The sequence below is a fragment of the Xiphophorus maculatus genome, chromosome 1 (assembly GCF_002775205.1).
Source record: "Xiphophorus maculatus strain JP 163 A chromosome 1, X_maculatus-5.0-male, whole genome shotgun sequence".
In the NCBI taxonomy this organism is placed as follows: domain Eukaryota; kingdom Metazoa; phylum Chordata; class Actinopteri; order Cyprinodontiformes; family Poeciliidae; genus Xiphophorus; species Xiphophorus maculatus.
In genome coordinates this window covers 14,572,819-14,598,404 of record NC_036443.1, presented here as the reverse complement: position 1 = coordinate 14,598,404, position 25,586 = coordinate 14,572,819, and the positions used below count along the sequence as shown (strand labels likewise).

General features: G+C 39.2%; 1 protein-coding gene across 1 annotated transcript; it reads left to right on the top strand.

Annotated features, from left to right (window-relative positions):
• The first annotated feature begins 2,093 nt into the window (after positions 1 to 2,093).
• On the top strand, positions 2,094 to 17,801 carry LOC102221114 (rho-related GTP-binding protein Rho6). The gene is made up of 5 exons (XM_005801359.3): positions 2,094 to 2,408; positions 2,875 to 2,962; positions 11,507 to 11,616; positions 11,708 to 11,842; positions 14,204 to 17,801. Exons 1-5 carry the CDS (start codon positions 2,289 to 2,291, stop codon positions 14,447 to 14,449), a joined length of 699 nt encoding a protein of 232 aa, XP_005801416.1. The 5' UTR covers positions 2,094 to 2,288; the 3' UTR covers positions 14,450 to 17,801.
• Positions 17,802 to 25,586: the final 7,785 nt, after the last annotated feature.

Genomic DNA, 25,586 nt, shown 5'->3' with positions numbered 1-25,586 from the left:
ATCAGAGGGGATCGGGTGATCCCACATGCATTTATGCTGCAGTAAATAAACAAGGGTCAGAAAGAGTTCAGTGATTGCCTTTTTATATTTTCAACTCTTTCCAACTCTCTCTAAGCAGTAAAAAAGATAAAAGAATCAATTGTTTGCTATATCAGTAATGAATAGAGCACCCTTCACGTTTTTTTTTTGTTTTGTTTTTTATAAAATTAATTAAATTACGATTTGATGTAGGGTTATTTCAGTGTGTCACAAAGTCTGAGAGGCAAACAAGAAATGTTTAAGTTTTCCTTTCTCTTCTTAGTGTGAAGAAGAGAAGTTGTCTAAATAAAACCTGAGAATAAGGAGCTCAGATGTGGATACCAATGGCAATGATTTGCTGCATCATCTATAGTTTCCCCACAGTTTGAGGATCAACAACAGGAATAGAAACAGGTTTTAGCACTGGAGATCTGAAGAAGGGGGCTGTTTGCAAACAAAAACAAATTGCTTCTTCCCACTGGGACAAAACGCCAATAATTATCACCGACATCAGTATGTAAATGATCTGGCGGACCGTCAGACATCAGGGAGGGCAGCTAATTGATTTTATCTTTCAGTCTATCTCATTGTTTCAACACAATTAAAACCCGGGTGTCAAACTACATCTCTGGTGCTCCTGTGTGAAAACGTTTGACCACTGACTGATATCAAAGGACGGGGCTCACACCACCAGGTGCTTTCTGACCCAGTGATAAAAGTCACCATCTCAGTCCATAGGGTGTGAGACGACCTGAGGTCAACAGGACACACAGGAACTACTTCCAACCATTTTCAAAACTATGTGGAAGTATTTTAAATTCAACAATCAACTGATTTTCATTGATACTGCCCAAAATACAGAGCTGTTCCAGATGGAAAGTTATTGCTTTTAATAAGAAGACTATCTTGAGGTGAGGAGAAAATTAAACCAATTATCCCTGTGCTGATTGGTAATTGATCCAGCCATTAAGTCATTTAAACAGATCAATTTGGAACGGGTCAGGTGACAGACCATGGTTTTGCCTGCATATGGTAATTTCTTTAATGTTTCCTAAAATGCATTGTTTTCAAAGAGAACAATCACTAATTCATCATGAAGTTTATAAAAAAACATTTTTTACCTGACATTATTCCCAGAATAGCATTCAATTCAAAGTAAGGAAAGATTACATTATGAAAAAGAAGGTATTTTTTGTCAAAAAAGTTAAAATTAATCAAGTATGTCAGTTGGTGATGGTCAAATCATATATGAAAGAGATTTTGGGGTATTTTTGAAATAAAGCTCTGTTAAATCGTTATAAGCATCTTAGAACTTAATATTCTTGGTGCCTTCACTTATCATAAATCTAGATTAGTTGGTCTGGGAAGTTAGAAACAACACCTAGAATGAGTTAGGTAAATACTAAAGCACATTTTTGCCACTTCATGTTATGATCTATGTGTGTTTGAACTTTAGGGAACCATGTGATTTTTTTTGTTTTGATAATTTCCCTGTTGTTTATTCTCTTGAGATCGTATTGTTTATTCCTTTGTGTGTTTAGTTTATTCTTATCTGTTATTTGTGTATTTGAGTCTAGTTTCCTTAGATAAGCAGTTTCTATTCTGTCCATATTAGTTTCATGAATTCCCTTGTCAGTGTTCATCATCCCTTTTTTCCTCTACCTTTAACCTGTTAGCTACAGGTGTTTCACATTTTCCTGATTGCTTCTTGAGATCGGAGTTATTTTCAGACGGTGAAAGTCTGCTTTGGATCAGAATATTATTGCACATTGTATTTACATTTACAATTATAGTTTAATTAGCTTTAAAATAGGTTTTAATAATTGAAATTTAACACAATCCAAAATAAATTTTTACAGTGTATAAATTTTTTTTTTCCTTTGTGACTAATAGAGCTCTATAATGAAATCCCCGAAGAAAATTCTTAATACATGAAAAAATATATGGATTGATGATCCCTGACTGAATAATGTGCATGTTTGTAGTTCCCCTCGTATTATTTCTGAGCGCAGTGAAGCGATGTTACAGAGCATGTGGACTGTGAGCTCCTATTGGCTGCTCCTCGCCCGTATAAAGAGCCGCAGTGGCAAATTCAATCAGATCAACTGCGGGCATCCTCCAACAGACAGAAGCTGGGACGCTTTATCTTACTGGGACTGTATCTGAGCTGTTCTACAGCTTGTTGTTTTTTATCATTATCATTATTATTATTATTTGATTTTGTCTGTCGCGTTTTGTTTTTTTCCTGGAGAAAACTCTGGAGCGTCATCATGAAGGAAAGGAGAAATACCCAACCGCTGGTGGTGAGATGCAAACTGGTTCTTGTGGGAGATGTTCAATGCGGAAAAACGGCGATGTTGCAAGTGCTGGCGAAGGACTGCTACCCGGAGGTACACAATGTGACTCATAATTGTAAAAATATGTGACTGGGATTCAGCCACAAGAAGCTACTTTATGATTTTATGAAACATCATCGGTTGTGACATATAAACAAAAAGCAGAAAATGAGAGGGAGAAAATAAAACCGAGTGCGCTGTTGCATGCGCATTCACTGGGATTTGGCTATTTTGGTTTGTTTTGTGCTCACTGACTTATTATACACTTTGCACAAGCCTTATATTGTATTCCGAATGGAGATTATTACAGTGTCTTTTTTATGGGTTAGATATTATATATATATATATATATATATATATATATATATATATATACAATTGCACTGATCAAAGCAAAGAAAATGCTTTTTTTTGTTTGTTTGTTTTTCCCCCTTTTCATGTTATTTGCACTAAATAAACTTCCACTGTTTGTGACTGACACCTTCCTGCTAATTGCATCCTGTTGCTAATTACTCCCTAGACTTACGTTCCCACGGTGTTTGAAAACTACACAGCCTGTCTGGAGCTGGAGGAGCAGCGAGTGGAGCTGAGTCTGTGGGACACCTCAGGTAACTTATCGCCTTCTCCCATGTGGACTAAGACCTTCAGCTCTGCCTGCAGGGCAGAGGGATGCGCAACAGGGCGATGACCGATGCGTTTAATGAGCTTCTTTGACGGACATGATTACCTGGACAGACATTTGAAGCAATAAGGAAGATTAACAAGTGTTCTTATCAGAGTTAAACGCTATGAGATACAGTTCCTCGCTTAAGTATTCATCCCATGTTTTCAAAATTCTTACAACTAAAAATCTAAAAAGTCTTTTATACATAAGTATTCACCCCCCTTTACTTGAATACACCTAAATAAAATCTAGTGAAGGCACTTGAAGACATATCTATCTAATTATTCTGATGACAGAACAACTGTTAGTTGGATGCACTATTTCTGGCCGGCCTTTATGTAATAGTGGCAAGAAGATGCAGCAAGTAGGGAGAGGAAGACAGTACTCTGGTCTGACGACACATGCTCAGTGCTGTGTGTGGCAAAATACTGCACATCATCCTGAATACACGATACTCATACTGAGGTTGCTTTCTTTCATGGTGAGAATGGAAGATAGGGTTAGACACGGCAATCTGTTTTTATTCCTCTTATGTTAAATTCGTTTTTTGTTTTTGCAAACCTTGTTGAGATTTTTCTAGTTTTCTTTTTTTTCATTAAATCCCCCCATAAATTTGCAGAAGGTTAGTAGAGCACTCGTCCCCCCACTTTGCTGTATGTTTTACTTTGTATTTTTGCGGAAGCACCAACGTAAAGGAACTTTTAACCTGGAAGAAAATCTTTCAGAAGCAATACTTGAAGTTATACAGCCAGATCTAATGATTATTATTAAATAAGAGAAAGATTTCAGCCGAATATACCCACAAAGACAAATAACTTGTGTTATTTGAGTGTTCCCTTTATTTTTTTGAGCAGTGTATATAAAATCTTTATTCCAAACCTTGGGCATTCACTGGTTTGTGTTGCTATGTCACACAATTCTACGAAATACATTGAAGCCCTGATGTTTTTGTTTGATTCATGAAGAAATGTGGAAGAAATAGTGAGAGGGGCCAGAATATTTTTGCCAGGCTTCGTGTTTTGCCTTGGTGTGAAAGGACACTGGATGCCTCATTGACCTTTTATTCTTTGTGGCTTGGTAAAGGAATGACACATTTGCAAATACTTTTCATGTACAGAATGAAAAAACACTTATTATTCCGGTTCACTTGCTTTCAATGGAGACTTTGGGCATCATGTGTTCGCTTACACCACAAGCTTGAAAAGAGGGTCAATGTGTCTTTGTAGATATCCCTGGAGTTGTGTTGACCTGAATCCTGCCAACATGGGTCCGCGGCACCTGTTAGAGTCAGACTCCCCTTCTGCTCGCCGCTCTGCACTTTCTCTGCTCAGTGTTCATCGCGTGCTCACATCTCCAGAGTTACTGGGTCAGCATGACGGAGCAAATCCCACAGCTGCAAGTGTGTTTTACGTGTGTTTTCGCATTTCATGTGCTTCGGCGTAGGACAAATCCTTTATATAACAGACCCACATGTACAAGCTAATGTTTTTACTCTCTCGCAGAGTAAACAGAAAATAAATGGATAAAAATGTAATTGGTCTGGAGCAGTATAATTCCTGCCCCAGACCAAATGCCATCTTTTAATCCCAGACTGTGGACCTTTGGTCTGGCCAGTGGGAGTGGGCCTGCTGCCCGGGGATGATGTGGCTGCAGAGTGCTTTCCTATTGAGCAGAAAGGTTTTCTAGAGCAGACAGAGAGGAGGGAGTGGAGAAAATGTGGTGACCTGCATTTTCCTCCATATGCTGCTCGGGTCACCCACTCAAACAGCAACATCCAGAGGATTAAGACTCTGAATAGGACCAGTGGACATAACTGACCCAAACATACATAAATACATCCACCATCCATCTAGACCTGCGAAGCAGGGTTCCATTTATACTCGCAAAGCTTTTATAGTTGTCAGATAGTACTATCTATATATTTTAAAAATCATGAATCAACTTAAAGAATTTTTTCCAGGCTCTTAGACTTGTCAATTAGGACTAAAGAGGTTCTGTAATGCACCATTTTCTGTCTTTTAGTACTTTCTACTGTATTTATTTATGCAATAATATTTTGTATGTTTTGGTGGCTATCATCTGAACCTGACTGGTTTAAAAACAAAAAGTCTGGTTGTCTTGAACTAGAAAAGGCCTTTTTTGGTCTTTTTTTTTTATTTTGGAGAGTGTATTTAGCTTTGAGTTTCTCAGTCATTAAATCAAAAATATACACATTGATGTCTAAAATGTTGAACTCAGTTTGCAATAAAATAAATAAAAGACAAATTATGTAAATAAAATATTAATAAATGTGAAAATTTAGATTTTGAAATTTTAGAGAATACAGTTAAGTCTGAAAAATCAAACATTTTTCCATAGGGAGCAATTTTTTCTGGGATGGATGGATGGATGGATGGATGGATGGATGGAAATCTAATACAAATCATTTGCTTCTGTACACATATTTTGTGTTCCACTGAGATCAGAACGTCTGACTCCCCTCTGACTCCTGACGATAGATGACAGACTAAAGCAATATGTGTTAGTCTCTGCGTTATTTTATTTTATTTTTTTTACTGTAATATCCTATAATTGCACGGAGTTGTGCTGCTGTGGCCCTTCCACAGTGAGAGTGTTTCCTCATTATCCCAGCTCCCCCTCATCGATTAGACCAACCTCATCACCGGCTCCACACGGCAGGCAGCTCCTTCTCTCAGCTCCGCCATGGATTTACAGGCTAAAATCAATCCTCCGGTTTTAATCAGGCTGATCTGATCGGACGTACAGGGCGGAGAGAGGAGGAGGGGAACGCAAACACTGTCCACTGGCCGTAACTCATGAATACTTAATAACGAATCTCATTATTGTTGGTGTTAGTAACTAATTTATTTCAGGGTCAGCGGTCTTGCTGATTAGGCCTTTGAGTTTGGGAGAATTTAGTGTAATCTAATTGGCTACTGTATTGCGTACAATTGAGATTGATGCCATCAATTTAGCTACTATTATTTCCAGTTTAACTCAAAATGAGGGCACATATTATTGTCTGAACAGAACATTTAACAGCATACTGCTCAGCTTGTAGTGTCATATCTTCTTTAGAGCTTCACTCATCTGTTCAGCGTCATCTGATTGTCAGAATCCCAGATGTTCAAAATTTCCAGCTCCTTTTGGATGATCCCGAGGTATTCCCAGGCCAGAGGGGATAATATAATCCTTTCGGTTGGTTCTGGTTCTCCTTTCAGTCCATCTGCTGCCTCCCAGTCCACCTCAAACTTAGTGTAAAAGTTGTTCCAGTCACTAAAAGTGGATGTGACGCCCACCACAGTCCATGTAAAACCTTATTGTGAAAAAAGACCCATATCACTATAAGACCACAGGGTTCCCAAACAAGACATCCTCCTCTCTGTAAAAACATCTGACAGTTTATTTAGAGAACATAAAATAGATGTTTGTTTTCTTTTTACTTATTGAAATAACTGAATAAAAATTACTTTGCATTTTAGTAATATTTAATATTGCTATACTACAGGACGACACTTTGTTTTAGCTTTTGACTTCAGCCTGATATTGTGAAGACGATTCCTCTCATTGGTCAGTTTAAATTAGTATGTTAGGAGAAAAGACAACTTAACAGTTTTCTGTTGCTTTATTTGGAAATACCTCAGATGCTGAAAATGGCTACTTTGAGCTTTCGTCTGTCAGTAACAACTTACACTCTTAAAAGTTTTGTGGTTAGCACAACCTGGTTTCACTTTGGTGTAGTGAAAGTGTTCACTCACCTGAAAAAGGGTTTCTTTTTTTAAATGTTAGAGCTACCTTATCCCCTAAGAGTGACCTGACTGTTCTCCTGATTTCTCTTGCTCTTCTCGTCACCTTAAAGCCGCGCATGTAATTCTTCTGTGACTCAGGTCTCAGGCTATGTCAAAAATATCCAGAGTTGTGTAAGTCTCAGGAATTTTAGATAATAATAAAAAAAAAACTAACTTTACTGTGTGAATTGCAGCTAAAGGAGATGTAATGCTATTTTGGGCCTGGAAAGGGCTGTGATGCAGATGTTAAACATATCAAGATTTAAAAGAAGAAAGTTAAACAGTGCTAGACTAAATCATATACATAACAGAGATATTTATTTTATGATGTAACATTGACATTTGCTCTCAGTTATAACCTCTTTGATAGCTGATTTTCAGTTAAAAACAAAGTCAGGACAAAAGAGAGGTGCTGAGGCTCACAGGTTGGTCGGGATGTTGTGTAATGATAAAGAAACTAAAGTATCAAAAAAAGTGGGTTAGTCTTAATTATTTCCCTCATTCCAACAGTAAACCCAGTTTAAGGTTTTTTTCTAATCCAGAATGAGATGAGTTTTGACAGCATTTTGGGAACTAAATTATTTCCCCCTCTCTAAATACAGAAACCCTGGCAGATACAAAACTGTAAAATAACAGTCTGAGGCAGCTTTGTGTGTTTCTTCTTTCGACTGTAAACTAATGTCTGTAGTTATCAGCTGAAGAAGCACCACGGCTTCAGTCGGCTGAGTGTGGGTGACGGAGCTGAATGTGGGTGACGGAGCTGGGGTAGCACTTGAGCCCCCACCCCACCCACAAAAAAAACAAAAAATCAATCTGAGTCATCCCATCCCTCGATCATTAGTCTGTCTGACCTGTGCATTCTGATAGCGAGAGGAGTGCTAATGATGAAAATGGACTCCGTCGCTCACTTGATTGAACGCACAAGCTCTCTCTCAGTCACCCATGCACACAGAGGAGACAAAATACTCCCTTCCCCCACCTGTGTGCTCCGACAATCATCTTCCCAGCCCGTAAAGCTCACCCTCCCATCTCCACCTCTTTCTCCTTCGTGGGTTTGGAGCCCTGGGCGCTGCACCATTAAACACATACGAAGTTGATCTCAGCAACAAGACTTGCAATCTTTTCTTCATCTGCCATCCCCCAGTTAGTCAGCTTCACTCCGCATGTTTCATGCCTCAGAAACTCTCCATCTGTCGTAAAGAAAGGAGGGGAGAGGAAATATTTGGCCTTGCTTATCGCTGCATGGGCATCGATCTGACGGTCCAAAACATTCCTCGGTTTGTAGCAGCAGAGATCTAAAATGGGGAGGTTGGAACATCCTACTTAATCTTTTATCTCTCGCTCCTTCTATGCTGGCAGGATAACTTATTTGTCAGCTTCAAATGCAAGGGCTCTCGGGGCCCCCGTGGTGCAGCCCTCTATTGATTGCTGCATTTAGATCAGGGGCTGTTTAATGCAGAATCACATCCTGTTTCCTGGCTGTGAGATAACCTCTTACTGGAGGAGGAGATCTTTAGAGCACCCTGTAGACTCTCCTGCATGACAGATAAGACACACTGAAACACATCCTCGTCCTCTGTGGGTGATTGTTCTGATTCAAATGTGTGCTGATTTAAAAGTCATTGAATGCAAACTTTCTTTCAGACCATTTGTGACTCTTAGTTTAAATGGATATTGTTGATGCTTGTTGACTATATGACCATATGGGCCACAGGATTGGGTGAGGGTGGCAGCGTGGAAGGGATTAATGTCTTCCACGCTGCATATTTCGACAACAGAAGCAATAATATCCTCTTGGGGTGGACGCTCCCTACTCTGTGTTTGCTCATATGGGAGCTTCCTGCTCCCTTTCACTCCATGTGCCACCAGGAATTTCTAAATGAAACTGCTAACATGTTCCTCATGTCTATACCACCAGAATTGCCATTAAACAATTGCTCAGCGGCTTGGCAAAAGCCAAAGCAGGTTCAGTGTGTGGTGGCGGTTTGGGTCCCTTGAGAGAAAGAATTTAAAGATCCTTCAAAAGAATCTGAAATCAACCTTTGAAAGAACCCACAACAGGCCCTAGATGTAAAAGCATGCGTCTAAAATCAGCTTTACTTTCATGGAAGAAATGCACAGATGAATTGTTGGCATTCTAAGAAAAATACAAAGACCAGGACTTGGTCTGGAGTATTCTGGCGTATTGTTCTTTGGTCAGGTTAGTCTTAATTGGAATTATCCCAAACAGAGTTTTCGGGTTAGTTGGCATAAACAGAATCCATCAAATGGCAATGATGTTAATTGTGAAGCATGGTGATGGAGGTATCATGGTTTTAGAATATTTTCCTGTAGCAGAACCTGGTCAGCTCATAATCCTATGAAATATGCTGTGTATCGAAGAGACCTGGAGGAAAAATATGAGACGAGCTGTAAAAACAAACAAACTTGGAGATGAAGCAGAACTGGATATTGAAACATGACAATAACCAAAATACATTACTGGCTGAAAATTAAATAATGGCTCCTGAGCCACTGATGTCATTGAGATGCTGCGCAATGAAAGAAACCCATTAAACATTTTTCAGCTGAAAGTGAGGAGTGTGGCCAAACTATTTCCTCAGCCAGAATACACATTTTTAAAAAAATTTGTGCAATCACTAAAACAAGGCTTTCTGGCTTTTATGTATAGACAACTTTCCTTACTTGAGGTAGATTTAAAAAAAAGCTTCAAGATTTATGTGTAAGCATTTCTTTTGCAAAGAATTTAAATAAGGTCTAAAATGACAGCATTGAAAGCATGTTTATTTCTTAAAGCACAGAACCAGAGTCATAATGAAACCAGCGTGTTCTTTTCTTTTCCAACCGTGTTCACATTCTTCTTCAGGACAGGAATTTCATCACAGCTTGTCATTATTCCACTCACAGCACCCAGCAGCTGGCAAATTCACTTTCAACCTTTGATAATGCGAAGGATCATTAAATATTCATGAAACTGCTTCACATGCACTCATCCATGTTTGTATGTGCTTTTGTATGTTTTCTTCCGATGTTCCTCCACAGAAAACAATCAGGATAGTTGTGTAATGTCTAATGAGTGATTACACACGCTTCTTCCCTTATCTGCGGCTATAAAAGGAGCTCCGAATCCCCGTTGGGATCTGTGCGGAGACTGAAGTAAGCATTTTAATCCCCCCTGAGCAGAACTCTTATTCTGTTTCATCAGATAGAGGATTGGGCTCACCTCTGGACGGAGCCAAAATTAGATAGTGAGTCTGTGTGTAATCAGGTGTGTCTTTTTTTTATATATATATATATCTACTGGATGTGTGTCTCAGCTTCTCTTGCAGAGAAGGAATGTCCCCAACAGTAGGTGGGTGGGTTGGTTTTTCTGGTCTGAAGTGATTGACTGGCAGCAAGGGCAAGCCTTTATGGAGAGGTGGGAGGAGGAGGAGGAAGAGGAGGAATGGCTGATGTAGACGGTGGATTCCGAGGTTGTTGCTGTGGAAACAGAGGGACTGGAGGTACTGCTGCCGAGCATAGGATTTTTTTTTTTTGGGGGTGGGGGGGTGGATTACTTAAGGATTCTGAGCATGAGTGGAAGCGTCTGCCTGCCCCAAACCCCACCGTTCCACTTGCATAATCTAGTGCAAGGGAAGATCAATAAGGATTTAGTGACCAATTGTCATCTTCTCCTGCGTCTGAAATGCCAGCAGAGGGTACAGAGGCAAAGAAAACAGCAGCTTCAAGAACAGAAAGGTGAAGCTAATCAAGAGGAAGCGATTGTGGTTGCATATAAACCCTACTATTTTTTGTCTTTCTATACAAAAATTACTGGCTCACTAGGCAAACATCTATAGATGTTATAAAGCAACATTGAGAGTAATGATAAGAAAATATCTCCAATCATTATACTGGAATGGGGGCGGCTGCACTCCCTTGTGGTGACTATAAAGTATAGTGATTTAACTGAAACAATGCAATAGATAATAAGTCGGCTGCAAAGTAGTGCTGCTGTAAAACAGGAATGTTATAAAAAGAGCTGAAATGAATCTTTACTTGTTCCTGTTTAAACAGAAGCTAGTGTAAGCTATGCAGTACAGCTAGATGTAGAATAAATAAATAAAGAAAAGCTGCAGTTTGAAACTCCTGGAAGCCAGATCTTCAAATGCTTTCAGTTGGGTTTTTTTGTTTGTTTGCCAAGTAGCAACGATGTACGGATATGAATGTTCTTGGTTTCCAGAAGGGTGCTGGTCATGTTGCTCTGCCAAATTTAAAATTTTTGCCATTTTGGGTCTTTTGAACCTAACATTTTTTCAGATAAGAAAAGAAGATCTGTTCTAGGAAAAGCATCACACAAGAACTGCATTCTGTCAACTGTATTCTCCTTTCATTCATTGACTACAAAAATATCTATTTTGGTAGGAAATATTTATTTCTATCTACTGGATGTTGGTCAGATTTACCTTTTGTTTCGTCAAGGTTTTAATGTTTCATAACTAATGAAAGTCAAATAGTTAATTAGGGGTTCAGGATCTAAAAAAATAAACTAAGTGACAATATGAAATCTAAAACATCTGGTATTGTCATGTGACTTTTTTATATCTAAATACTTATGTCACTGACACTGGTGAACGTCTAAAGAGAAGTAAGTCTCTTTAGAAATTGCTCATTCTTCCTTTTAACCACATTAATAGTATTTTGCCTCTCTGCCCTCTAAGGTTCTCCATACTATGACAATGTGAGACCCCTGTGCTACAGTGACTCTGACGCAGTCTTGTTGTGCTTTGACATCAGCCGCCCAGACACAATGGACAGCAGTCTCAAAAAGGTAATGTCTCGTTTTTATTATTATTTTCTGTACTGTCATGTTAAATATTCTCACAAAAGAGAGCTTAACAATTATACATTTGTGTCCACAGTGGAAAAGTGAAATCCTTGACTTCTGTCCAAGCACTCGAATCTTGCTGATTGGTTGTAAGATAGACCTCCGCACCGATGTGTGCACACTCATGGAGCTGTCCAACCTAAAACAGACTCCAATTACCTACGAGCAGGTGAGAACTACGAGAAGGTTATTTGTCAGTAAGGCTGAACTAAAACTGGCAGGACCAGGTATTTTCCTTTTTGTAATGTGAGCTTTTCTCATAAAAGAAATTAAAATAAGTTTTAGAGATGCACCAAGACTGGTCTGTTGACCAGAACCAGACGATTTTCAATCTAATCAGTCCCGGCAGGTCAGGAGCTTGTAATCAAGATTTTGTTTTAGGTCAGAGAAAGCCCCATACGTACACACTACCAGCATGTAACAGATCCGTTTGATATAGAATCTGCTACAATGGAGGAAAAATGAAAAAGTGAATCAATGATGGAAAATGTTGGATTTAAAATGGTGTAAGTTGTTTGGAAATCTCAGAGGTAAAGATGTATTTTTTATAGGGAATATACATAGGCTCTGCTGTTTTAGCAATGCTAGCTGCACTTAATGTGCTGATCACATTGATCACTAGTATAAGATGCAAAAAATAAAATTAAAGTGTCGACTCTGTAATAACTTTGCCCGTTTGAAAATATGAACCCTGCTTTTGCAGCAGATCCTCTCTTAAACACACAGCTCGTAATTTAAATCTGAAGAAATATTTTGAGTGCTGTTTCTGTATTTTGTGTAAAGAAACAGCACTCAGACACAAAAGATCAAAGCTTTAGAAAAAATAGATTGGAAATCTCTTTTATGCATCTCTAATTAATACATGCAGTTATTTTATATTTTCTTATTCACACAGTAATTTGCTTTATGTTAACATGTTTTGTTTGTTTTTATTTATTTTGGCAAAGCAACTTAAGTGACTTCATTCAGACATGTGTAAGTCCTAAACTCAAAAGAGATAAACTAGTTCTATGTTTTAAATGAAACCTTTGCTGCTTGCATTCTCTCACAGACATTAACATTAACATTTCATATGTAAAGAGAGCTAGCTCAAAGCTGGTGGTTGACCCATTAGTTGTCCTGTCACAAAGTATTTTACAAATACAATCATAAAGCTCTGGGCATCAGTGATGGGGCGTAATAGTCGTTATTGTCTTCATCCACCTAGTTCTACATTTGTTAAAATTATCCCAGTGAGGAGGGATTTGTTTGAAAAACTAAACTACTTTTTATGTTTTTCATTTTGAAAGCAATTAGTTTTATGTCTGTAGTTTCCAGTAAGACAGGTTGAAAAATGTTAATTCCACCTCAAAGAGACATAATTATGAGTGGGAAATGGTTTTCAGAATAAACTAACCAATCTGTTAGAACATGCTTTAGTTTTGATGCCTTTTTTATTAGTTTCTTATGCTTTTAGGCTGTTGCTTTACTACACAGTGTTGTGAAAAAGTATTTGCCCTCTAATTTAAAATGTTAACTTGTACTTAAATGTCAAACAAACACATTTTAAAATGAAAATATTTCATTTTGTCCTCTCTAGAGTAATTGTTCTCTCTAATTTTAAATGTTAACTTATACTTAAATATCAAACACGTTTTAAAATGAAAGACTCCAAGAGTACGGTAAATACTAAATGCAGTTTTCAAAGCAACCTGACTCTGTGTGGTAAACAGAGAAGTGATTGTGCTGCCATCAACTTGTAAGTAGATTATTTTGGCTCACTCTTCTTTGAAGAAATGTTTCGGTTTAGTCATATTTGAGGGATTTTGAGCATCAATGGCCCCCAGAATATCTCAGTCACATTTAAGTCCCTACCTTGACTAACCCACTCCAAAACCTCAGTTGTTTTTGTTTGCTTGTTTATTTTTGTACCCTGTCTGAGGTGGATGTGGGTCATTCTCCTACTGGATAATCTAAATGTTCTCAAGCTTAAAGTAACTGATAGACATTCTATTGACAAATCAGATGAGTTTCTGATGAAGTTTGTGATTGGTTCCATCAATTATAGCAAGTAATCCAGACCAACACACTACCACTACCATGTTTGACTGTCAGTTCTTTTCCTCAAATGCTGTCAGTTTCACCTCAGATGTAGTGAGGCCTACACTGTCCAAAAGTTTTCACTTTTGTCTTGGTTGTGATGAGACATTAATCAATTGATCTGAACTATGCAAACAAAAAAAGTTTTGTCACAGTTGATTCAGTTTTTAACAAGAGGGCAATTACTTTTGACATGAGGTTCAGGTTTTTTCCTTTTCTCTTTGCAAACTAAATCATCATTCGAAAACTGCATGTTGTGTTTGTTCACTGGTTAGAAAACAGATATATTTTTGACATATTATAACATGACAGCACAGCAAAAAGAGAATAAACTCTTCAGATGGAAATATTTTTCCATTGCACTTTATGCAGGGGAAAAAATGTAGCTTTGCATCTTGTATTTTGGTGCAAGATGCTAATTCAGTATATTTCCTGACATCATTCACTACAGGGCTCTGCTATGGCCAAGCAGCTTGGTGCTGAAGCTTATCTGGAGTGCTCAGCCTTCACCTCGGAGAAAAGCATTCACAGCGTATTTCGTACCGCAGCGATGGCCTGCATCAACAAGCTGCAGCCCCTCCCAAAGTCCAGCCCCACCCGCCGCCTCTCCAAAAGACTCCTCCACCTGCCCAGCAAGTCGGACCTGCTGTCCTCTTCCTTCAAGAAGGAAAAGACCAAGAGCTGCTCTGTGATGTGAAGGAGGGCAGGAGGGGCTCCAGGTCCTCGTACGCGACTCCCAGCCCCAGCCTATTTGGTCTCGGGGAAGGGGGGTGGGCATGATGGTTTTATCAGGGCTCTCCTGCTGAATCCTTCCCTCACCCCCCCGAAAACCAAACAAACCCTCAGAAGAGGCGGACACTCAGCTGTCCACTCTCTCCTGAACCTTCGAGCGCACATCCATATTTTTTTTAATATTAGTATTATTATTTCGCTTTTGAAACAGAACTTAAAACAGTAAAGGTTTGGGTTCATTGAACTTTCTTTATTTTCCCACCTATAAACAAACTACAACAGTGCTCCATCTGTCTGATTTTACGCATCTGTAGGCACATCTTGATTTAATCCGATATGGAAGTGTGCGATTTTCAAACCTTGTTACGTCAATGCCTCTCAGAAAAACTGAATAGATATTTTTCTAAGTACTTAAATAAATCTAGCATGAAACTGTTGGGGAATTAGCAAAAATCCCTTCCTAAGTGTGGTGTGTGAGGTGTCACCTGTTTTACCCTTTTCTGATGAAAGAACATTATATAGAGGGAGAACAGAGGCAGAATACACAGAAAGCTTTTCTTGCCCCCTCAGTGGTGAAGGGAGCGGCAGAAGGCAGCGCTGCTGTGCATTCAGAGTCCAGCCTTCATCCACCTGGATGAGCTGGAGAGCCGTGGCTGCGTGGCTGTGAACGACTCTGCTCCACCAGCTTCCAGTCGAGCAAGTAGCGAAGGCTGGCGAGGCTCTGTATTTGTAAAAATAGCAGCAGACGCAAGACCAGGAAATATGTGTGGAGGTTTGAAATGTGCTCCATTCACTGCAGGAGCCCCTACTTCTGCTAATGCATCCGAAATAGAAAGGCAAAGAGGCTTTTGTTGAAATCAGCATCATAAACACTCGAGCTTCAAGCTGTGTGGGTCTTATTTACGAGGCTTCACTGCTTCAAGGCAGATTTTAAAATGTAAGATCGCCGCCGTTGGGGTCAGATTGACAATGCTAAAGATATGCTTTGTTTCATCAAATATTCTTCAGAAAAGAGTTGTAGCATTGCAATGATGACATTTTTTTTTTAACTGTTTGCAGTTTGAAAAATAATGCCTTTTTATTTCATGTTCCCAGATCAGTGAGATTTACCAATACTGTAAAATGCTTGTGGATTTGCATTGATCTAATGTAGCACTCCAAATGCAACTCTATTCTTCCAAGACAAATTATAGCTTATGTTTTGCGTACACTTGAACCTCTTGACCTCCAACAAACGTCGCCCACTGCTGGCGAGAACGACAATGGAGCAAAAATCAAACGCTTTTCGTCATCGGCTTAAATCTTTGGCTTCATGGTTATGTGTCTGTGCAGCTGTGAGTTCTGCGCTTCTGGCCGTAAAGCAATAACGATTGAAGTGCTCGTGATACAAGGTGTGGCAATAAAAGATGCAGCTTCGTGATTACTGTCGTGCTCTAAGTGGTCGGTGGACAGACATGTCATTGATTGAAACCATTTCTGCTGTACAAACCGGCTGCTGAGCTCATGTCTGTCCGTTCTTCTGTGCAGTCGCTGGTTTTTGGAAGAACCGGTGACGAAAACAAATAAGGGGGGAAAAAAAGAGAGGAGAAATGAACACAGTTAGCTGAAAACGTTAGGTTTTTTGATGACATAGGAACTGCAGCGTCTTGCAAAAGTATTCATATCGCCAAAACTTTTTCGCATTCTGACAGTGCAAAATACTTTGACGAGTTCCAATCTGCAACCTCTGGATCTATGTGCAAGGTTACTGTCCTGCTTGAGGATGAACCTGTTCCCTGATCTTAAATCTTTCATCTCTGTGCTGTATGATGTTGCCACCTCTCTGTTTCACCATGAACATGGCTTGTTCAGGGTGATATGCAGCACTGGTTTAGTTAGCCACAGATATTAGTTTAATTAGCATCCTGTTTTACCAGAGTATGTTCCTCTCCATGTTTGCTGGATCTACTAGATCTGCCAAAAGAGAGTAATTTGCATCCAAATCAATATGAATGGAGCGATTTTCATCTATGGCTCTGCTGACGTTCATGTCTTGGTTGCAGTTCTTGGTTACTCTGCTCTAAATTCAGATGGTGGGTTAAACAGTGCGCTGGCACAGTTTTAAATCTTGACATATTGTTTTATAACCAAACTCTACTTTAAATTTTATCTTTGCTAGCAAATCTATGAGGCCTTCACAGAACGGCTGGATTTATTCTGGGATTAAATTAGTCACAATGGCACTTTATTTGTTTTACAAATTAAATTATTTCTGAGGGTTATTGTTTAAACTGGATGTAAGAGTAAATGACATTTAACCCAACTGCTGGTAACCTTTTTCCGATTTTAAAATAAAAATTACGCATTCTTTCCACTCCACTTCACATTAATGCACTGCTCTGCATTGGTCTGTCATATGAAATCCAAACTAAATACTGTATTTGTCAAAATGTGGAGAAAAAAAGGCTGAATGGCTATGAATGCTTTTGCAGGGCTTTATAACTGTGTTTCTTGAGTGAGTTGGCAATTGCACACTTTTCAAATTAGAGATTAACTTCAAAAGTGAACAATTTTTAATTAAGGGCTAGTGTGTGATAAAGATAAAAAAAAAATAACATAAAGTGGGACTTAGGGGAACAAATAATCAAACTGCACAGGCTGGCCCTGTCCAAAGAAAGCTATTTTTCCATTCTTCTTTTATGTGTATTTTTCACTATTTAACGCATGATGTGAGTTCTCGTTATCTTGGAAATATCTTCCTGACATGGCTGTTGTGTCTTAACAGTGCTGTGGATTTCCCCCTTGGGCTTAGGAGAGCTTGAAGCAGTCATTTCCACAAAGGCTTCCAATATTCAGCTCCTCGCTACAGTTCAGACTGCGGCTCTCTGTTATGTAGACAGATCATTTCAGTCAACAGGCAGACACCGCCACATCTGTTACTATACCATTATTTAGCAGTTTATGACCAAGCTTTCAAATTTTAAAAAAATTAAGTATTGGCTGATATTTTTTGCCTGATGGAAAGCCTTTCTATGATGGGTTGTTCAGGCGGCTCAGTGGCCATGTCAGTTATTATGCAGCCTTTGTCTTGTAGTCAATGTGTGGTACAAATTGTGCAATCAAACTTCTACGCATGTCCTATTATACGGTTATATATACTGTCTCTTGTTTTATAGTTATGAAATTATTGTTCTTGTTGTTGGTATTTATTTGGTGGCTATTTTTGCCTTTTTTTTTCGATGACATGTACATTTGTTTAAAATCTGTTTTTGAAATCCTTCCTTTTTTGTTATTTTTGTTTGTGTTTACCGCTGTGTTAAATAAAGCTTGTCCTGGAACATGTTTGCCTCTGTCTTTTTTTCTTTTTTTTTCAAATAAATTCAGTGAAATTAAATTCCACACAGTGAGGCAGCTGCTTGTCTTTATCACTCCTAGTCTTTATAAATAATCAAACATGTGAGAGGACCTTGTCTGATTTTAAAGCAAATTTAAATGAGCATGCATGAGGGGATTAGTGTCACTTTCCATTACACAAACCGCGATATCAGATCATAGCAGCTGTTGAAGGAGCTTTAATCAGATTCAGTATTGAACTTTTTTTTCTTTTTTTGATAACACTACTAAGAAAGATGGGAGTAAAAAGTACTCTTTTGACTGTTTAGACAGATTCGTATTTCAAAGGACTGCATCTCTTATCTGCCTTCAAACGCTTCACATCCACTATGCTGCAGATGTGTAATAAGACTGGCCTGTTGCCACGTGAGTACAGCTGTGGTGCCAGCAGGCCAACCAGCACATGTACATGCTCACTGCAATGAGACTGTGCAGGGAGGTGACTGGCAGATGGGTCTCTTTCACTGTTTTCAATCCAACTGGTTTTCTGCAAATGCACACATTTGAACATGTCCAAAATGACCTTTTAACTTACCCAAAGGTCTGTTTCATGTGAAAGGCATTCACATAGCAGTGATGCATCACAGAAAATTGTTGGCTCAGTAGTTAGTTGCCCAATAATTGAGCGTGTATATGTAGATATTCAATTAATAAAGCAAAAAATCTCACTTTTAATTTCCTAAACATTCACGTTTGAGGTTTATTAAGATTTTAGATTTATCCTCAAAAATAAGACTTGCCTATTGTGCAGACATTGCTTTTAGTTTTAATTAAGATTTTCTTTTTAATTTTGTTAATTAAAGGCATAAGAATTCATAATTTGTCCATGTGACCAAAATATTTATATTTATAAAAGAAAATAAAAACCATATTGGTAATTGGTAAAAATGCAGAAGTGCATCTTGTAGCATCTCCTAAGTAATGAAGATGATGACAATCATGAAATATTATTTGCAGAATAATATTTCTGTGGTCTATTCCTCATTTACAACTAAGATTATTAAAATTAAAATTATTCATACCCTTGGAAAATGTTGGTTTAAAAATAAAATATATTCTATGAAGTCACATTCAAGTAACTACAATTTTCAGTACATTTTGAAAACAACTACCTTTAAGCCATTTTTAAACATACTTTACATGAAGCCCACATTTATGTACAAACATGTTGTCAAGAAAATCCGAGCTCATCCCACTTCCCCATGCTGGAGATTTTAGTTTAACAGTAATAATAAATAAAGTTATCTTTAAAATGAATCACTCAAGTGACATCAAGGCCCAACAGTAGACTTAAGTGTCAATAAAATACATCTGGTTGTGTGTGTTGTTTTTGTCTCATGCAAACTTTGCTTTAATTCTACTTTTCTCTATTTAATCATAAGAAATCATAGTCAGTCAGAGAGTCATTAAACAGGAAAAGCAGGTTTCCTGGAAAAAGAGGAAGTTTCCAGCCTGCAGATTTATAAAAATAGCTGAGACTATTCCTTATTTTAAAGGTAAAGTTTTAAAGAATGAAATCTAAAACATTTTGAGTAATTTGATAAGATTCAAAGTAAAATACTTATATTAATATTGGTTTACTTGTAATAATACTTACAGTTACATTTGTGGGAACACTTACAAGAAAAACAAGTAACTGTAACTTTGGCATCAAATAATTAGAATCATGTATTATTCTTGGTTTCTTTTCAGAAAAAACATCTGTAATAACTCACATTAGGATTATAATAAGTATAATTAATAAGTTATGGTTATAAAATCATAAATGAATGATAAATCAGAGAAGCTGAAGAAAATAAATGTGATATAAGTTATGGTTATAAAATTATAAATGAATGCTAAATCAGAGAAGCTAAAGAAAATAAATGTGATATAAATGTGATTTTGACATTGAACTTGAAATGGTGTAAAAGGTGTAACTGCAATTAAACATCACTGATATGTTGGAGGTAGATGGTAGGTGAAAGGTGAAAGGAAGGGAAAAAGGGGAACTAACAGGAGAGCAGAGATGATCAACGCCTTATTTAGAGAAAAGGTGAAAGGCAACAGACACAGGAGGTTGAGCAACCCCGAGACATTAGCACAGACATTAGGACATAATGTCTGTAAGACAGTGATGGATATGAGATCATCTGTCTGAGCAGTCAGCCAATGAAAACGCACCAAAAGGTGGATAAACCCTATAAAAGGTGGGTGCAAAAGAGGAACCGTTCGTTGGATCCTCCGGGCAGCTTCGAGCCAAGATCGAGATGGACAAAGAACTCTGCAGCTGAAGAAGAGCCGGGGCCACGGAGCCGAAGACTGTCCTGCCATGGGGACCAACCGGTCAGGCCCACAACCTGTGGCTTCGAATCGCACTTCTCTCATCGGCTGGGTTCAGACCCCAAAGACAAAGATGAAGACAAAGGCAAAGACAAAGAAGAAGAACTGGTGCCTTTTTTCCTGCCAGCACCAAGTCCTGTGTGACCTCACCATCCATGCGGAGAAGAAGCTCATCAGACCTACAGAGATTCCTGCCTTCGCCGATCAACATCTTCCTCCTGCTGCAACATCTTCATCATCATCAAGCCAGGTCTGGGGTTCGAAACGCCAAACTCCGTCCGTCTCTCTCAAAGGTTCCCTTTTTTAGTTCTCAGTATCAGCAGTAGGGAAAGATAAACTAGATGATTGATTTTACTTATTTGATTATTTCTGCTACTGAATTAAGCTGTACTGACCCTTGCAAAAATGCCTTACTAATAAAATATTTAGCATAAAGAAAGTCTAAAAGATGTTGTGGACATTCAGTTAATGAGTCACCTTAAAGTCCTTTGATGGTTGTAAAATAGCTATGATGTTTGATTCTGGAGAGGAAGAGGTGGAAAATGTTTTATAGGTTGCTGGTAGCCCAAATGTAAAACAACATCCTTGGGACTCGCCCGAGTTACTAAAACCTACCTGGTTCAATAACAAATGCAAGTTGTAAAATAGAGAACGAGCGACCGTTAACAGGTGTGCTCTGTGAAACTAGTTGGCTGTAGGCTGCTCAGTCTGGCTAATTCACAGGGGGAAGAAGGGTGGGACACCTGGATGTAGGCCGTCAGATAACCAGGCGAATCGTTTCTCGAAACCAGCTTAAACAGAGTTTACTTCAGTTCTGGACAGGGTAAATCCCAGCAGATTTAGGAAACTCAATTAACCCGTTAGAAGGAGAGCTGGTAGCACATCTCCCCTCTCAGAAGAGGAAGTACGAGAATGAGAGAGTAGAGACAGAAAGGAGGGGGGGGGGTGTTGCGCAACAACAGTCTTTAATCTGATGGTATGTTCCAGTCTTACTGGCACATTTAGCACACTCTAAAACGCTGTGTTTAGCACATTCTGCTAAATGTGAGCAGAAAATCCTCATAGTTAACTGAAATAAAAGCTGGGTAAATAGCTGACGGATGGACAAATGTGTGTGTTGATCTTCATAAATCAGAAAAATGGCTGTAGAAAAATAATTACACACATAAACCTGGACATATTCACAGAAGGAGCATTAACCAAAAGCTTAGAACAGCTGATGAATATTTTCTGTTTCATCTACACAAAGTGAGCAGGAAGCGAGGTTTGAAAAGGTCTCCAGAGCTTACCGTTAGGGAAATGTAGAACTATTTCTGTAGATGCTGACATTGTTGACATCCACGCATGCATACACAAACAGTGGCCACGAGGACACACAACTGTGCCACATACGCTACTCGCCTTTGTAAATTAGGCCAACATCTGGACTGGCGCTGAGAGTGTAGTTACCCACTCAGCTGCAGTTTGTACCTGGAGGGCTCGGCTGAGGAAAAGTGGTGTCAGGACACAGTTCAGTCTTCTTTAAGCACCTCTCCTACCGCTGTGTTATCACTTCGCCTCCCACAGCCACCTTAACACAAAAAGTCAGGATTTATGGGGATGCACAGCACACTGGATTAATCCCAACTCCACTCTATTTCATTTTATCAGATAACAAACCCACAACTGTAGCATTCATTCCCAAATCTGGATATTTAAATCAAGTTTCGGAAAAGTACTATGAAGAAGAAGAAGAAAAAAAAGATGCACAAACAAGCCGTCACAATGTACATCCAGCAGAATCAACAGCTTCACATTAAGATGGAATAGCTGCACTGCAGGTTTGGGCTGCCAAAGGTCATATACGGGAAATAACACAGGACTGACAGCTTTCAGTGCGCCTGTGTAGCGTTCATGTTCTGGGTCTCCAAATGTTGCTCAGCTGTAACCTGTCACTCTAGATTTCCTGTTTGTACACATGGAGATAAAGAAAAAACAACAACAACTGCCGTATTGCTTAGAAAAAAAAACTGTTAGCAGCACAAAACATAATCTGCACACATTATCCATGCACAGCCATCTGCGCAGTTATGTGCTAATCTTTGATTACTGATGAGGTGTGATGAGGTGTCAGATCCTGCAGCAAGCGCCTCGTCTCTGTGTCTCCCTCTCTGTTGCTTACAGACACACCAACACCAGATCATCTGCCTCTGCCGCAGTGCAGGGAAATGGACAGAATAACCAAACACATCAACTTCCTGCTCAACATGCTTACTTACAATTTAACAGAATAAGATCCTTTCTAGCATTAAAACAGATTATCTTTAATGTTAACATAGCAATTTAAAAACACTATGTTGTTTTAGCTTTGGTTCTTGTAGAGTTCTGTTTCAAATTGCTCACTGCTTTGACTCAAACTGAAAGATCATCATGAATGTCAAAGCATAAGTAATCTCTTCCCTGTATTGTCACTCCTGGTAACTAAAACCAGAGAAATTCAACCTTCAATTATTCAGTGAGAAGCAAATCCAACTTGCAAAACATGCTTTTAATAGTACTGGTGCCACTGGAAGGACAGAACTTCATCTTCTCCTTTAGCATTTTGTAGTCGCAGGGTTTCACTGGTGGTTCCAGTTCATGCTGTGAGAATTAGACATGATCTTCCTCATGTTCCTGTGTTCTCCAAGGGGCTTTCAGTGTCCACTTCAAGCTGCACAGTTATGCAACAGGGCCTGAAGGGTTCATCTCCGCTTTCCAAGTTCTCCAAAGCTGTCAGGAGGGTCCAGCCTGGCTGTGGGGGGTCCACCTCATGTTCCAGAGTTATGCGAGGGGGGCCAGAGCCAAGGGGTTGTCCGCCTCATCTTTTCAAATACTCTGAAAGAGTCAAGGAGGGTTTGCCTCAGGTTCCAGCCGTCAGCAATGTATTTAATCATTAGATTAGCTGGATTCCAGCCTTATGCACCCCTTCCATCCATTGTTACACCTGCCTTTTCTGTGCAGGGTCACGGGGGGCTGGTCCCTATCTCCAGAGGTCAACTCCATCCATCATAGCTGAGGGGAGGAACGTAGACCAACTGCTAAATCAATCAGACAGGTACAGTGCTAGCAGGCACCACAGTGACGCTCCTCAGTTTTGGTTCCATTCTCCACCAAATACCGCGCTCCTGTTTTCATCTGGGATTTCTTCCTCAACAATCATCCTCAAATGTAACTCCAAGGTCAAACTGTGCAATGCTCAGAGCTAAAAACTATAAAGTTTATGACGATGCAATCAGAAAAGCTGAAGACTCATGGCTTACTTGGGTTGTTTTGGTTGTTAGATTAAAGCACCGAAATGCATTAATTACCTGGTAAAAATTTATTATATATGAACAAACACCTGACACTGACTGTCAAGCATAATGGTGGGGGGATGATGATATGGGCTGGGTTTGTTTCCATTCAGTCAACCGTAAACTCTTGTGTAAAACCAAAGTAACACAGGACACAGACAAAATGTAAAAAAATATAAAAACAGAAAATAATTGTCATTATAAACCTGACAAAGATAGAAATGTTGCAATAATATGTTCTACTGAAAGTAGATCATTTTAAAATAGTTTTCTGTATCTTAGGGTTTCGTTTTAGCATCTTCATAAAATCTTTTCTTTAGTTTCTAAATCCAAACATTACACCCTGAAACAAAAAAAAGGAATTATGAGAATTTCTAAAACCATTTTAAAGTTAAATGAATGTTTTATATGTTAATTCTCAGTGAGGGGTGGAAAATAACATTCCAATGTCCATTAAATTTAATGTAAAAAAAAAAAAAGTTTGAATAACATTTTTGAGTCCCGTTAATACTTTTTTTTTCATCAACTCATGTAGCGAAACACACACACCCACACAAATGTACCAGGAACATGTTTTATGTCCCTGCTTCCGATCACTGGGGCAACCACACACAATACCCAGAGTTTGTTCTGCTTGCTCTGCTGCACCCAATGTGACAGTGTTTTGTGCATGAGTGGGTTAGCGAGGAGGACTGAGCTGTACCCTGATCGCACACACATGCCAGTGCACCCTCCCACACCTACACACACACACAGTGGATCTGGCTACAGGCCATGTCCAGCATGTGTCTGCACAAGCCAAAATAACATGAGAGATCCCATGCAGTGGTTGGAAGCACCATCCCCTCAGCAGCACCAGCGGAGAAACAAGCTCGGTTCAACTCTGTGTCTTTCATACTGATTAAAATGCCAGATTAGGTCAGCTGTAGCAGACTAAGTGCACAGCAGTAATAATTACTCTGTAATTGCACCACAATGTGTCTGCCGTGTTTTACCGCCGCATTTCTACTTTGTATTCCAGGGTCAGCTGCAGCTTAAGTACAAATTTGGCAGAAAGTTTCATTGCATAACTTAAAGAAAGCAGCCATTAACAGGGATGAGAATTCCTCAACAAAGGGAGACAGTGCACAAGAGATCGGTGTGTGTGCATTTTGTGAGAGAGCCCATGGGTTACCCTAAAGTTCCCTGCAGCTATCAGAGGAATATCGGTGCAAGCGAAAGATGGGAGGCGGACAAAAGAACGGCGAGCCTTTCCTCAAAGCTGCACTCTGCTCATTTTTATCTCCGCCACTTCTCTTAAGGGAACATCTATGGCTACAGGCAAAACTATGTGCTTTCAGTGGTCCAAGAGAGACTTATGTGTATGTGCAGCTTATTCTGGGACTAAAGAGCCCTCCCACTGAGCTTTAATTCCCCTGCTCTTACTTGAAAGGGTGCCATAGAGGCGGGTTAGGCAAAAAGATAGATGAGGAGTTACCAAGGTCTGGGAGAGACAGAGAGCACATAAATCTGAAAACATCTTCACCAGCTCACTGTCTAATTTGAATTTTACTAAGATCTGACTAGAAGACATGAAGAAAGAACTGACGTGTTCATTTCTTTCTGCGCCATTAAGGAAACTACGGTGTGGCAGAAACACGTTGGATCTGAGGGATAATACTGGCCTGAGCAATGATGCTGACTGTTAATGACCAGTGAGCTGAAAAATTTCCAAGAATACTAGCTTGAGATAGGACACCCTAACATGTACAGGCTCTGAGGGGGAAATGGAGCATGCAAGTGCAGATTGCATAAGTCATGCACTGGGGGAAAGTATTTACTGTCTGGCAATATCTGCAGGATGTTGGAGGGATCCCAGATGCAGTGAAAAGATGATGATCAAAGGATTCCTGAGAAAATAGCTGTCCTTTAAAACCTTTTCAAGATGTAAACAACAGCAATTTTATGTCTTAGATCAGAAACACAATTAGGAGGTAAGTGTTATGGACAAATTAGAGCATCATTCTTACTTTTTGGAGACATTTTCATAAATGGTAAGGATGAAGGACCCAAATGTAGAAAAAAGGCAGGTAGCATTAGCAAGTGTGCTTATACAGT

What these genes read in the sequence shown, in the direction of transcription:
- LOC102221114 (XM_005801359.3), top strand. Translation starts at nt 2,289, where the DNA reads ATGAAGGAAAGGAGAAATACCCAACCGCTGGTGGTGAGATGCAAACTG. An exon ending in CGAAGGACTGCTACCCGGAG is followed by an intron (nt 2,409 to 2,874) that starts GTACACAATGTG and finishes ATTACTCCCTAG; the next exon opens with ACTTACGTTCCCACGGTGTT. An exon ending in CTCCAATTACCTACGAGCAG is followed by an intron (nt 11,843 to 14,203) that starts GTGAGAACTACG and finishes CATTCACTACAG; the next exon opens with GGCTCTGCTATGGCCAAGCA.